Below are 15,866 nucleotides of genomic sequence, written 5' to 3' on the forward strand. Positions count from 1 at the left end.
GTTTAAAATTGCTACTGTACTTTATAGGTGCCTATATGGCAAAATTCTCATCTTTAATAAATGCCATTTAATATTAACTCTAAATAAACATTTTGTTTGAATGCAGTGATTTCTGTTGACAATAATTGAAAAGAAAGTTCTGAACACAACTGACTTGTAATTTTTTCACTCCTTAACATTTTATCTTACCTAATTACTCATTATTTTTGTATTTGTATGTTAAAGTATCATTGATAATTAATTGTGTGACTTACAGTATTCCACGGATAAAGATGGTTCAGTGAAGGGCGTAGTTGTTACAAGGTCTGCTATGTTGGCACATTGTCGAACATTGACTTCAGCTTGCAACTATACGGAGGGAGAAGTAGCTGTCTGTGTTCTGGACTTTAAAAGAGAAGTGAGTGATTGGAGTTTTTTTAAAGATGATGTAATGATTAAATTTATTACAGTCATTGCATTACTGATAATATAGTACCCTATACAGTAATGTGTTAATATAATTGTATTTTATCATAAATGAATTCATTTTAGGTGGGTCTATGGCACTCAATGCTGTGTTCAGTCTTCAATGGTATGCATGTGATCTTCATTCCCTACTCTGTGATGAAAGTTAATCCAGCATCATGGATGCAGATGATTACCAGATTTAAAGGTATGCATATGTGTTTTATGATTAATATATACCAAATACTGTAATAGAATCCAAGTAAAGTTAGTTTTATATACAGTACATAGTTGAGTTGCGTTTCACTAAGACAAGTCATAAATCCTAAAGTTTCAAGTAGTATTTAACACACAAAGTACATAAAGGATTATATTACATGTAACACACCTGTCCCATTGGCCAATAAGATATTTTAAGCTGATTACAATTGAATGCTTTAAACAGTAAGTCCCCCACATAAGAATTTTAATTAAGAACCTGTGTGTACAATAAATCAGAAATATTTTAAATAAGTGTAAAATAGAATGTTAAGTAATGAACTTCTTATAAAACACCTTTTATGTAGAAATAGTTTTAGGAATTCTTAATTTATATATAGCCTAGCTCATAGGTTTTAGCAAGATCAGGTGGTTGAAATCAATGGAGACTCCAATAGAGGGTTATGAGCTGGATGGCTAAGTTTATTACTGGTGTATTAGATTTCAAGAACTGTTCAACTGAGTAAACCGCTCTTGGAATACATCTCATTTCTATTTCTCATAATTTGATAACTTCTACTCCACACACAATATAGAAAATTTATGTTTGCTAGCCCAAACACTCGACACATTATTGGGCATACCCATGGAATCTTGAAATCAATAGTTAATATAAAAAGCAAAGTGTTTTGAATCAATGTGTTTTCAAATGAAATTTTACCTGCATTTTTTATGATAATAAAATAAATAAATTTCTCAAAAATAAAATTCTGCAGGTCGGTATAAGAAATTAATAAAGTTATTGTAGACCATAAAGCAGGGGTGTCATACTCTGCAGACCACGGATGGTCTTGAGTGGCCTGCGAGGTGACAATATTTTTCAACCCGAGTTACACTTTCCACAGTTATAACTATTATAGTAACTAAAATGTTAAGATGAACCCAGATAATGTATTTTGGTAAATCAAGATGACCAGAAAAATAAGTTGTAATCTTCAGTCTTGCCAATAGTAAGTAATGATCAGGTCTTTGCTGACCCTCAAGACCATAACCAAGTACATGATGGGCCCTAGAATGGATTTAAGTTTGACATTTCTGCCATGACGTATCAATAATTTTCAGCGTTAAATTTTTATACTTTAGTAAGACTGAAGTTATAGTAACCATTAATAAAATCTAAGAAAACAATTTAAATGATCAGACAAGTATAAATCTTCTTACAGCATTAAAATATTCTTTATTCTTTTAATAATTTTATGTTGAATTGTTTGTTGATCATGGAGAAATAGGAAGTTTATAGGCAACTATAGTTTAATCATTATTAAAAACTTTTTCTTTTCTTCTTTCCAGCAAGTATAGCTATAGTGAAATCTCGAGACCTTCATTGGGGTTTGTTAGCAACCAAAGATCATAAAGATGTTAGTCTACAATCACTTCGCCTTTTATTGGTAGCTGATGGAGCTAATCCATGGTCTCTTTCATCTTGTGATCAGTTCCTTGCAGTGTTTCAAAGTAAGGGGCTTCGACCTGATGCTATTTGCCCATGTGCATCTTCTCCTGAGGCACTTACGGTCTCTGTACGTAGGTAAGTAGCAGTTCTGACAATATTAATTTGATTAAATTTCTATCAGAAACAGTAAGGAAGCATATATTTTCTGAGTAAATTCTAGGAAGAAGGATTATTTGGTGATAAACAGCAAATGAGAGAGAGAGAGAGAGAGAGAGAGAGAGAGAGAGAGAGAGAGAGAGAGAGAGAGAGAGAGAGAGAGAGAGAGAGAGAGAGATATATATATTCCTCCTCACCAGTAAAACATAGGAATCTGACGCCCTAATTGTTGAGCCAATTCTTGAGAAATGATAATCAGTAGAATTTATATCCAGTAAGTGTCACAAAGTCAGCCTAACATATAGAGTAACCATACTTTGGCATATTTCGATTAGGCAATAACCTTTGTAATACTGTATCAGGGAAGGGGTTACACAAACAGAATTAATTAGTTAAAACTGTTTTGAATGTTTCAATTATTTATTTTTTCTTTAGAATAGATCTAATAATAATATTTTAAAGAAAGTAAAGTTGCCCTTGTCCATCTGAGTTGGTGTTGATTTGATTTCATAGAAGCCAGATTAAGAATCTCTAGAAAATCCTAGTGACATTGCTCAAATTAATACCACACCCTGAATACCCCATAGAGACAGAATTTTTTTTATGTCTGTTCACAGCCTTTCTCTTGGTATTTGGTTGAATAATCAGTTGTTTTTTTTATTAAATCAGTGAATGAAATTCCTATGTTTCAGACCAGGGCATGGTGGAGCAAATGCAGTAGGTCGTGGAGTGTTGAGCATGCAGGGACTTAGTTTTGGTGTAGTACGTGTTGACCAGGAAAATTCCCTCACATCTTTAACACTTCAGGATTGTGGACAAGTGTTACCTGGAGGTAAATCCTTTTTTGTCTGAATAGAAGGTTCACCATTTGTCTTGTTGGCCCTCTTGTTTTGGTTATATCAGTTTTTAAATTGCATTTTAATCATGTGTGAAATTATTGAATTTTACTTATTAGTTTTCTCTACTTCATTTTGCAGCAATGATAGTCGTCATAAAATTAGAGGGAGTGCCATTTTTATGCCGCACAGATGAAGTTGGAGAAATCTGTGTGGCAGGAGGAGCTGTTGGAGATCAGTATTGGGGTCTCCAAGGTATGACTAATAATACCTTCAAGGTGCAACCCCTACTGCTTGACAGTACACCTATGAATGGCACATCTACATATGTTCGCACTGGCCTTCTAGGTTTCTTAGGACCTGTGAGTATTAGTTCTCTGATACTTGGATATTTCTTTTGCTTATTATCTTAACTTGTGTTACATACTTAAGATTTGCAGTTCTTGATAATCCTGAACTTACAATTGGTTATCCAATTATACAAAATAAATACTATTTATACAGATGTACTTGAAAAGTTGGTATTTGTAATGTCAATTATTTCTGTGAATCTGCCTTGATATTTAATTGCTTTTCTCTGGAAACTTGGAGTTATTAACATTTACTCCTGAAATTTGAAAAAAAGAATTTACATTTTTTTTTCTAATTGGCTTGTTCCTAATAAAGTAACAAGACAATCTAACGGTTGATGGCAAGAATTGAGTCTGTTACCACTGCGTAGATTATTCAAGGGAATTGTTTCAGGGGATCATGATATGCATTTTTTATCTCGTGTAGGGGACAGTATTTTGATTGAAATTATCATTGTGAGGATTATGAAGGCCTATCTTACTCTCTTGGGAAGGTATGTATCCATGGTTGCCGACCAGGTGAAGAGTTTCAAGTGTAAAAGAAAACTTGCCGATAGCCCTTTTGGGAAATCCAGGGAAGAATAAACTCCTTAATTATAGTGAGGATGATGAGAATATTATGATGCTTGGACCAAATTCTAATTCAACACAACAAATGATATCCTGATATTGACGCGTTAAAAAGGCTATTTACGTCCGTAACTACTTTTGTAATACAGTAATGGGAAGGCCAACAAGTCTTCTGATATGGCAGTAATTATGATCTTACTGTCTGGTTGCTCCCCCCTAAACCTGTCTTCTCAAATCTAGTAGTATTATTGTTCCATTCAGTAAGGTTTCTGATGGAGCACAGCGCCTTACAGATTCAACATCCTCTCATAGTCTCTTAAAATCCCTATTTACTTTAGACCTTTCTGTGCTACCCGCATTCTCCCGCAATCTCAGTCTCTGTTTTAGACAACTAGATAATGAGGAAGAAGACAGAATTGTTAGTCTTGATCTTTATATCTATCCAATTGCTAATGTAAGTGGTCACAAGCAACCTCATATTTCATATGTGGATGGCGTTGCATATCATATGGTTAGTTGTTTCTGAAGTTCCACCTAAAGTTTATGGGTTGCATCATGTTTCAGTTAGTAGTACACTTTGTTCGCTTGGAAGCTTGGTGACTAGCACATCACAGGTTAACTAGCAAAATAAATTAGACTAGCACATCACAGGTTAACTAGCTAAATAAATTAGATTAGCACATCACAGGTTAACTAGCAAAAAACATTAAACCCTAGTAATTCTACTGCCAAAGGATCCCTTTATTTACAAATGCTCTGAAATTTAAACAAACAAGGTCATTGACTAGTGTCTCATTGCATCCTTCTGAACTGGAAGATTTCAAAAGACCTATTATTTACATAATTTTCATATAATTTTTTCAACGGGTCAAAGGTTTACCAATTCAAATGCATGTTTTTTGGTTTTTGGACACTGGAATGTGATGAGATATCTCCAATTAAATCATTGCTTCATCGTATTGCTGAAAAGTAGTTAAATAAGTTGCTTATGGTAAGGGCTGAAGCTTCTTATTCTTCGTGATTTTCAGAGGAAACTGCTTCCACGACTACCAAACCCCTCGGTATTTCCCATTTGTTGTGGATAGAATCAATAGATTGGTATCACAAGTACAAAAAAGAATAATCATCCTGGCTCTTATTTAGTATTGAAAGCTTCTGTTCCTCAAAGATGCTGTGACTTGTATAAGACTAATCAGTTGCCGAACCATATTCTAGATTACGATTTAGTTAATGACCTTGAACCCATTATTACAACTAGCTGTAATCAAAGAAGGGTACCAGATTCCTCTATCCTCCAATCCTCGTTTGTCATCATCATTATATCTTATTATACCAAGGTCAAACCCACGGGAGGGCATTGTCGTTTGTCTCTCCGACGTCTTGATCTGAGCAATGAGAGCCCGCTGAGCACCCCTGTAGGATATGCTCCATTGCTTGTGTTGTTGACCCACATGGACATTCAGGATTGGTGGCTAATCATCATTTGTGATGGTTATCTTCAGTTTTTTCCACTTTAATCCTTTCTTTGTTTAGGGTTACCGAGTCCTCCTTGGTGAGGGTTGTACCACTGGATGGGCCTTCATTTGGGTTGGGCAGCGCCTCATTGGGTGGCCATCGGTCACTTTCCCACCACTTCTCTAGCCTGTGAGCAACTGCCTGGATTGGTTCTAGTCCATCTACTGTTGCTTTGCTTCCTGATGACTGTGTAGTTGATGTCTATGGTCATTAATTTGTTTATTCTTTTCAGTTTTGCTAGTGTTTCTCATCTGGTTGGAGTTGGTGAGATACCGGCTATTTTATGTAAAGATTGTAGAGGTGCTGATTTTAGGGTATTGGTAATAATGGGACAGGACTTGTTTAGCTCTGGGTCTACTTTACGTACATGGCATGAACTTGCCCACACTGGTTTGTCAAAGAAGCCTATTACAGTACTTGTTAGGGGTTTTACAACAACTTTTTCCTAGTTCCAAAAGCTTCAGAATGTTGTAGACCTGTTCTAGAGCTATCGGCCCAGAACATGTTTAGCCTATAGTTCCGACAAAGTTTTGATAACGAAAAAAAAGATCGAAAGGTTACAATATACCTACCAGATACATATTTTCACATTTCTGTTTGTCTCAATTCAAGGAAATACCATCTTTTCATCAACGGGTCAAAGGTTTACCAATTTGAGTGCCTGTGTTTCGGTCTCATGACAGCCCCTCAGGTGTTCATCAGGATTATGGTCCCCATCTCAAATTGGTTAAGAATTCTTGGTATAGGAGTATTTTTTATTCCCTTATGACTGGCAGTTACTGGGTCAGTTGGGAATCATAGTCAATTTAAAGAAATCTCTTCTTGTTCCAACGCTGACAATTTTGTATTTTAGGATGATAATAGCAACAGTTCCTTTTTGGGTCTCCATCAGAGAAAATGGTTCAGTAATTTCTCCTTTTGTTGCAAAAGTTCAAGAAGTACAAGTCCAGGTTGGTTTAGATATGAATGAGGCAAAATAGATGATCTAGACATTAGTTCTATTCCAGTAAGAAAAACTAGCTGCTTTTGCAGAGTTGGTAGGACGATCGCAAACTGTTATCATGAAGAGTTTCTTTGGAAATGAAGATTCCAGGCCTTCTCTGTCTGAAGATGCTTTGCAGGAAGGGCGAGGATCAACTCTAAATCATTTATATCTGTCAGGGTAATGTACATCACAGAAGTCAGCTCTCCATATCAATTGCTCAGAACTAATAGCAATATTCAAGATTCTTCAGGGCTAAGAGCCACTAGTGGTAGGGAAGACTGTGGTGGTGTTTTCAGACAACACAACAGCATTAACATACATCCAGAACCAAGGGGGACAAGGTCAAAATCGCTGTATCGGATGAGGATGTACTCGTATGATTAACTTGGACAAATCTGAGAATGATAAGCCTTCTCCCCAATCTAGTCCTTGGAAATTGATCATCTTGACAGATCAGTTAAGCAGTCAGGTTCTTCAAATCAAGTGGTCACTATTCCCATCAGTATTTAAAGCAGTCAGGTTCTTCAAATCAAGTGGTCACTATTCCCATCAGTATTTAAAGCAGTCAGGTTCTTCAAATCAAGTGGTCACTATTCCCATCAGTATTTAAAGCAGTCAGGTTCTTCAAATCAAGTGGTCACTATTCCCATCAGTATGTCTACAAATTGGAAATGGTGGAGCCAGCCGAACATACATGTTTGCGACATCCCCGAACAAAATTTGTTCACCTTTTCCCGATCTTTTAACATCTTCGCCTTTTCATGATCCTTTAGCATCTATATCTTAATGCATTTCCACACTTTGCCATGATTCAGAATTTCTACAAACAGCAAAGTGAACGATTCATCGGTTTCTGGCCCTTGTCAAAGTTTATAAGAAGGTGGCTGTGTAAACCTAATCTGCTTAGACAACCAATTCTATAGATGATTCAACCAACCATGCTACATCTAACTAAGTGTATGGAAACTATCTACTGTATGCTCAGAAGAAAAAGGTTTTTGCAGCCCTCTATATTGTCTGTTGTATGCTCCAAAACAGTCTACCAAATGGTGAATCTATTTTGGTTTGTATCAATGATTACAACTAGCTTGGATAAAATCATATTTTATGGTTTTTTTAAAGAAAAGATGCTTTCTATTTCAGTAATTAAGGGATATAGTTCCATGCATAAATCTGTACTTATGCATCTGGTAATACATCTAGCCCTTTTAGGTTTATAACAGGTGTATTTAAAGCCTTGAGTATTGAAAGGCATCATATAGTCAGCTCTATCTTTTAGAATTTGGATATGATTTTACAGTATGTAAAAGATTTGAAATTTGAACCGTTAGAAAATCGAACGCTTAAAGATCTTGTGGCCAAAAGTATTCCTTTTGGCGTTGGCTTTGCAACTGCAAGCACTATCTTCTAAGGTCAAATTTTGGAAATGTAGGATGATTTTGTCTCTGCATTATTTCATAGCAAAGAATTATTTTAACACTAAATGTTTGCCACAATTTTTTCACATCCCCTCTATCAGAAACAAATTTAAAATTCTAAGTATAATTGTTGATTGCAAATTGACTTTTGAGAAATATTTGTACTTTCTTCAGTTGCACAAAACAAGAGGTCTATTGAGAAGTCGTTTAAGATTTTTGGTGATCAGTCTAACCTTAGGAAATGTTTTGACAAACACGATTAAGAATAAAAAGTGTTGCTACCTAGAAATCCTAAACAGACAAATATAATACTCAACTTGGAAGCAGGGATTTCTAAAATGTCGGACATCTTCCGAAAAAAACACAAAGCACACGAGCAAAACAAAACACGTCTGACCAACGCAAGTGCTGAAGAGGAATGAGGATGGGGGGTGGGGAGATGTAGGGGTAGAGAGAGGGTATGTTGATGAAGGAGAGGTCTAATTGGTGAGGGATCTATGGTCGTGGTTCAATCACGCCCCAGTTTTCTATACCAATACTCAATGAGTGAGCGAGCTGGGTTTATTCCTGGCATTCCATGCATCTCTTTTTCTCTGGTATACTCAGCAATAACTATGCCTTAGAAATGGTGCTAGAGGAGCATTTCACGGAGCGACACAGGTCGAGCCCAGAAATAGATTTTTCCTTCGTCAAAATCCCTTTTTTGAGTACTGTTCACCTGTCTGGCCTTCAAGTGCCGAGTCTTAATTTGTTAGCAAGAAACTTGGTCTATTAAATTTCCTATTCCTGATCGGGATATTAATCTCGGGCACTATTGTTTTTGTTCTTTATGCATGTTACATAAGTTTGCATAATTCAGATCATTCATTGTACTTGAATCTTCCTAGACTGTACCATCCTGTGTATAGTACCTGAAGTAGGTTTGCAGTTAATTCTAACAATCTTGCCTATTCCATCATAAGCCACAATACTACTCAGTACTCTAGAAGTTTTATTCCAGCTGTAAGTAGATTGTGAAATGATTTTCTAATTATTTTTTGTTGAACTAGTTAACCAAGTCTCATTTTATATTCTATGTATGAATGATTTACTTTAACGTTATTACTGATCTTAAAGTATCTCATTTTTTATTAATTACTTATACTGTGTGTTGATTATTTGCTATTCTATTATTTCCATTCCTCACTGGGCGACATTTTAACTTTGAAAAACTCCATGTGGAGGTTGCCGAGTGTTGGGGAAAGGGGATTTCCCATTGCCATTCAAAATTTTTTTTTAGGTAAAACTTCCCAATTAAAACAAATTTACAATCTTTAACACAGCTTTATCAATTCACAAATTTTGCCAAGAGATAAAGGTAGAACATTTTTTATTCATTCTTCAGATAAAAATGTCATTAAATTATCAACTAGAACCTTCATAAACAAAGACGTTACAACAAAATTTATAATTTTAAAGTGAAAAATAATTAAGCACTACACAAATTTGCTTGGGGGATTGAGGGCAGTTAATCACATCCCCCTCATCCTAACACTAAAGCATATGCATGCAGCTGACACAGACGTGAGCTGTGGTCATACAGATCACTTGCATACACATCTTTTAATGGCGAGTGTTATGCTTCTCCTTCCTAATGAACAATAGCTAGGACACATGTGAAATTGAAGATTCCTGGATCCAGATTTATAAGAGTATAAAAAGACTAGGATGTGTGTATCCCTGGAAACAAGACAGTAATATGAGAGACCTTGTCTTGTCTTAAAAAATCAGTACTGTATTTTCTTACTACAAAATTTTATTAAATTCATCTAGATAGATTTTTGTTACGGGGTATAATTCTTCTATTTTTAGAGTCTCTTCTTATTCCTTTCATTATATTGTATTAGTATAGCAATGATCTTCTGATAGTCTCATGATCTTGGAGAATTTCATATAATCCTTAAAGCATATTTTTTTCTTTTTCAGGGTGGACTTGTGTTTGTTTGTGGATCCCGTGATGGCCTAATGACTGTGACAGGTCGTAAGCACAACACTGATGACATAATTGCTACAGTATTAGCCGTAGAACCCATGAAGTTCATTTATAGAGGACGCATTGCAGTATTTTCTCACAAAGTTTTAAGAGATGAAAGGATATGTGTCATTGCTGAACAAAGACCTGACTGCTCAGAAGAGGAGGTACTTAAGGAATTACATTACAGTACTGTGTTATGTAAAATTTAGTTTGATATACAAAATATTTAATTAAAAGGGGGTTAGTAATAGCTTTTATAAAAGGTAAATGCATTATAGCAAATTAATAAAAACATTTTTTCTCATTTCAGAGTTTTCAATGGATGTCAAGAGTATTGCAGGCAGTTGATAGTATTCATCAAGTGGGAATATACTGTTTGGCTTTAGTACCACCAAATCACCTTCCCAAAACACCTTTGGGTGGTATTCACTTATCGGAGACCCGCAAAAAGTTCTTGGAGGGGTCTCTGCATCCGGCGAATGTGTTGATGTGTCCACATACCTGCGTCACCAACCTGCCCAAACCACGGGAGGTTCATCACGGTAATTGTAATGATACCTCCATTTTTTTGGGTGTTGTCTCTTCTACCTATTTTTAGATCAGATTTTTTGTAGACTGTGGCTATGTAAATGTATGTATCTCTTCTGTATATACATCGTATACTCTAGTAGGTTGCAGGCAGCAGTTCCCCCTGGAATACTACATGTCAGAATAGGGAGAGAGTATGGAAAGATCTGGATTCCTCTTCTCTCCCAGTACTTCGGCAGCAGGGTGTGTTTCTGCCTCATTTAACATAGGCTATCCAGAGGCCTTTCACAGCCCTTCTACTACAAGCATGTGATACACATCTTCTCTACAATGGCAGTGTTGGATGGCATGCACATTGCCTCTTATATTTCTTAGCATTACATTCAGTGGTGAGAAATGGAATGCATTAACTGATCTCCAAAGGAAAATGAACTGGTCCTATTTATACCAAAAAAAGAAAGACAAATGCAAACTACTAGCTTTATGGAAGTGCTTCAAAATATCTTGTAGATGGAAATTTGAAAAAGAGATTAGTCAATCGAAAGTTCGTCAGGTGCTGTTTTGAGAGGTATAAGATATGCAGTAAAAATATCAACATCTTGTGAGGTTTATGATTAGAAATTTGGCTTTGAAAACTTCATTTTGGAAAGATTTAGGAACTTCTTTATCATTTTAAAAAAAATTAAGAGGATGATGTTGCACAAGGAAAAACAAAAGTGTGCCATCAGATATTTAGTATTACTTTTGATGAAGATATACATGTTTCATAAAATTGCTGACTTTTATAAGAGGTGTGATAGGGAAAAAAAATATTTGATGGATTTGTGCTACTTACGGTTGTGAAAAAATGCTAATTTTACATTTCTGTAATATACTTTGATTTATTTTTTATTTTGACTTCAAAGGTATATCTTCATCAGAAATACAAGAATCTATCTAATGTAGTTTTGGACCCATGGTTATATTGAATTTGAAAGTTATACAGCCATTAAATATATATATTTTTTCAATTGCTTGAGTTGTCACCAAAACTATCAAGAACAGTGTAAAGACTAGTGACTCAGATGTATGTTGATGAAAACAACAATGTACGGTAGTAAATGTTTGGGAGGTGGAATCTCATATGAATAGCTGGTTATGTCATAATACTCAATTTGATTGATCTTGTGTGGTGTTGGTATTTCAAGTGTAATATTTCAATATCTTTTTCTTCTTGAAAGGGTTCATAGTAAAGATTGAAAAATGGGAAAAATTTTGAGGTTAGGCTGGTTCCGTCCATATTAAATACATAGAAAATTATATTTCCTCTTTTCTAGGATGGTCCATAACTGCTTGATAGGCTGGCTCTCACTCATCTCTGACAAAAACTAAAATTACATTTGCCTTATTGAAAGAAATAGAGTTTCGCTTGTAGAGGCGTTTGCCTCTTTCACATACGTTTCCCTTATCTTAATTTTTATAATAGCTGTATCTGATTTCACTCCAGACCCAATGCTTAGCCATCACAAATGATTTTTTTTCAGTCAAAATGTGCTCTTAATTTGGTATTCTAGTTTTGCTCAAATATTTTAAATCTTCCAAAAAACTTATAAGTTTTGGCCAGACACTGCTCTGTGGTCATGTTTCTTGTTAAGGACCATATCATGAAACTGTATCATATAATGGGTTAAAATACATATGAAAGTTCACTTGACCATGAAAAAACATGCTCCTGTCAAAGATTGTACCTACTAACAGTTTTCCTGGTACATATTTCCTTTTATTTTGTCTTCAAGATTTTGAATATTTATTTCCTATTTCAAGTGTAAGGAGGATAAAAAACAAAATGGATTACATCCATTTGTGCATAAGTGGAAAAATCTTTAACACTGTGCAATCTTTGTTAATGGTTATAGAAGAAAGTAAACTACCTGATAAGAAGTATTTGGAACACAAACAGAAGTCATATGTTGGGAAAATTTCCAATGTCTCAAAGTAGGAACCTATTATATTCCAATCTTAAGATTTCATCTTTTGGAAAATTTAGAGACAGACAAGAACTTGTTTAAAAAATTTCTGTTGTGATCACCATCCATAGCTATCTGTTCTTTAATCTAGAGAATAACATAACTAAAGGGGTATAAGATATTGGATTTCTGGTAATTTATTTTTTAGTGGTATGATTAAACTGCTTGATTATGAGCAGTGTACTGTAAATAATGGTAGTCATAGAAGTAACAACACATCATCTGTGTTAATATTAATGTGACATTCTAAACATAACTGTAGTTCATCAAAGAATAGTTAATTGAACGTCAATATCTGAAAAAAAAAAAGATTCTATGGTTAATTTCTTGCATACAAATGACAATTATTTTGGGAAGCCAAAGCTGTCAAAACATGGGGGGGGGTGTCAAAATGGGTAACATAAGAGGCTTCAATTAATCTCGTTCAGGACATCTCAATATTCCCCTTCCTCTTGGCTTTCCATAGCACCCTCTACTACTGGTTGTGCTGATAACCTTGGTCATAATTCTTTTTGGTGTAGACACTCCTATGTTTTTAAGGCAACTAATGGTTACAGAATATGCAGAAGCCAATCTTGACTGAAAGCATTGATTGTGGACAAGAGAGATGTTCCCTCAGCAGCTAAGTAATCTTTTTCACATAATGTATTGAATTCTACATAAGAAGATTTGCTATCTCAAGCCTAATTCTACTCTGCTGATCCATAAAATATTGACATTCAAATTCCTTAAGGGTCATGATATCCCCATGTTACATGGTATCCTACCACAATGCTTTTCAGAATATCTAGAAAGGTAATTTTTACCCACCTTTTGTGTGGATGGTTTGAAAAGAGGGTTTTGAAGCTTTCTGAAAAAAATAGGCTTCTGATAAGTCTCTGCAAAGTCTCTGCCTACACACAATACTGTATAGGATTGTCTTGTGCTGTCGGGGTGGCTCCTAATATCTAGGTAAAAAAAAAATGAGACAAAAATCTGATCAGAAAATAGTGAAGTTTGGGCCAAAGAAATTCTGTAAATAACTTCAATACTATTTTGTGCCATGCAACCCACACTATAAGTGGTAACTTCATTCTGGTATTTCATGGTTAATACGATCAACTTTCAGTTCTTGAATGTTTAAAAACTGAACCACAAACTACTGACCAAAATACTTTTGAACAGCTAACACTTTATTTATTAATCTGTTAATGATAGGTGTTCAAGCAATTACTTTTCAAAACTGTTAGATTATACAAAAATCTGAAATACCTCAGAGTTTTCTACATGAGCAATCTGAGCAATACTTTTGTATGCAATCTTACTTTTTAACATTTGTTCCAACTTGGAAGGGTTTGCTTTTCATCAATACATATCTTTTTACAAGTACAGTACAGTAAATGTTTGTGTATTTTATACTGTACAAAGAAATAATTGTACTAGTTTTTATATTTATGAATCTGAGGAGTGTCCAGAAATGTTTTTAATTATAGTCTTGTGGTGATGGCTAAAACTTTAGAGAATGGCTTTTAGCTGAAGTCTTAAATTTATGCATGAAACCTCTCCAAAACTCATCCTGTGGCTTAGAATTGACAATGGCTATTATTGTGTTCATAGGATAGTCTTCCAATACCTTTCATGACATTAGTTAACTTTCTAGTTTTAAATTGATGCCTTTAAGGTCATATTTTATTTTATTAATAACTTCGTTTGATGCTACGTTTATGTGAAATTTGTTACCTAGGGAAACTTACGAAAACTTACTGTACTAGAATACTGTAAGTCAAATTTGATTGTCTTATCAGACTTTTCCTTGGCAAAAAAGTTTGTCTTGACAAATATGTTTATATTTTCATTACATTAGAATCCAACTAACACCTGAGTGGTGGTTGTTTTGTATCTTAGTGAAGAAACCATCCATAGTGTATTATTTGGCCATGTACAGTAGATTATTTTTCGTAATGAGCAATGTTTCTACCGTACGTATTTTAATGGCCTGAAATTTTGTGCACTTTCATACATGAGGAGATTTTTCTGTAACAAATACTATAGGTAATTATATTAGAGACCATTGCTATATCAAGTTAAAATAAGATAACGGTTACTTATGACTAAAATCACATACTAAGCCACATACTAGTCTTTGTGTGCTTAGGTATTTAGAATATGGAGAGACTCGCAGTTAAAGTAATCCACCATTTTAAATACAGTACACTGACATCAGACAAATAGTTTAAACTATTTAGATACATAGACTATTACACTGGGTATTTGATCAAAACCAATTTGAATAACTAAACCCAGTTGTATCCACTGAAAATATATTACTGTAGTTTGCATTGCTTGCAGATCTTGAATTAATTTTTTGCTTCCTTAATTTTTTCATTGTAGATAGTGCTTCAATTGCCTGCTTTCCCTTAGATTTATAGTACTGCATGCCTGTGCAATCATGATTGTAGTATTAGTACTGTACATTGTGCATGACTCAGGAAAGCTAATGCTAGTATTTTAAAAAACTAGGCAAAGGAGAATGAAGTATTGAAAATATTTTGCAAGCCTTTGATGCTTTATACAGCAAATAAGAAAGCCTGTTTCACTGTGTAAGTACTTCATTTTACTTTCGGCCTAGAGTTGACTTTTTGTCAAATTTAATTTTGAATGTACAGTAAAGTACAGTACTATATTTTTTTAATGTTTTTATTTTTATAATTCTTGATGTTTTCTTTTGTAATTAGGTTCAATTTACAAGTGCTATAATATTTTTTGAAAGACCTGTATTGGTTCATATTATAAGTTTCAAAGCACTTTATTATTAAAGTAGAATATTTTGAAAATTAGTTGATATAATTGAGAGTTCATGCTTTTTATTTTTACTTTGTACCAAGAATAAAAGCTTAGCCATTTCCAAATTAAAATATAAAGGCCATCTTGATATATGAGTATTATAGGGTGTTTAAGAATTTTTTAAAGGTTTGTTTTCAGTAGATATAAATTTTCTTTAGTGTTGGTGCCTCATATCCTTAAAAATAAGATGCTATTGAACACACAAAGTTTTTATATGAAGCATTACTTAATATAACGTGTTTAAATAGCTACAGCCAGAAGAGTTACCTTTGCTATGTTCTGGTGATAGAGTTTGTGTCTACTTTATATCAACTGAAGGTCCTTTAGGCAGCAGTTTGCCATTGTCTAAGAATTCAACTCTAATATGTTTTCTAAATTTTATTGGTAGAAAATGTCACTAGTTTTCAAAGAATATTTCCATTTGTTTGGGAAATATGAAACTGATATAAATTGACAATTGAAGTAAAAAGTTAGGTGAATGTATAGATACTTCTTGATGGAATATTTTTCATTTTTGTGAAGTGCTCCATGGTAAAACTGTTTTCAGAAGTAGGTTTCTCTATGAAGTATTTA

The 15,866-nt window shown here is 34.3% G+C and overlaps 1 protein-coding gene across 15 annotated transcripts in view; it reads left to right on the forward strand.

Moving 5' to 3' along the window:
* The window catches only part of DIP2 (disco-interacting protein 2), a 262,033-nt gene that overhangs the window by 231,450 nt on the left and 14,717 nt on the right, over positions 1-15,866 (forward strand). For 14 of the 15 annotated variants that reach the window (XM_068348191.1, XM_068348192.1, XM_068348195.1 and 11 more), the window contains 7 exons: positions 257-397; positions 532-652; positions 1,993-2,227; positions 2,941-3,080; positions 3,226-3,446; positions 9,888-10,100; positions 10,247-10,484. In XM_068348191.1, the coding sequence (XP_068204292.1) occupies positions 257-397; positions 532-652; positions 1,993-2,227; positions 2,941-3,080; positions 3,226-3,446; positions 9,888-10,100; positions 10,247-10,484 (1,309 nt within the window). The remainder of the gene's footprint in view (positions 1-256; positions 398-531; positions 653-1,992; positions 2,228-2,940; positions 3,081-3,225; positions 3,447-9,887; positions 10,101-10,246; positions 10,485-15,866) is intronic. The other variant, XM_068348186.1, reaches the window with a different exon arrangement.

Source organism: Palaemon carinicauda, chromosome 24, assembly GCF_036898095.1.
Source record: "Palaemon carinicauda isolate YSFRI2023 chromosome 24, ASM3689809v2, whole genome shotgun sequence".
NCBI lineage: Eukaryota > Metazoa > Arthropoda > Malacostraca > Decapoda > Palaemonidae > Palaemon > Palaemon carinicauda.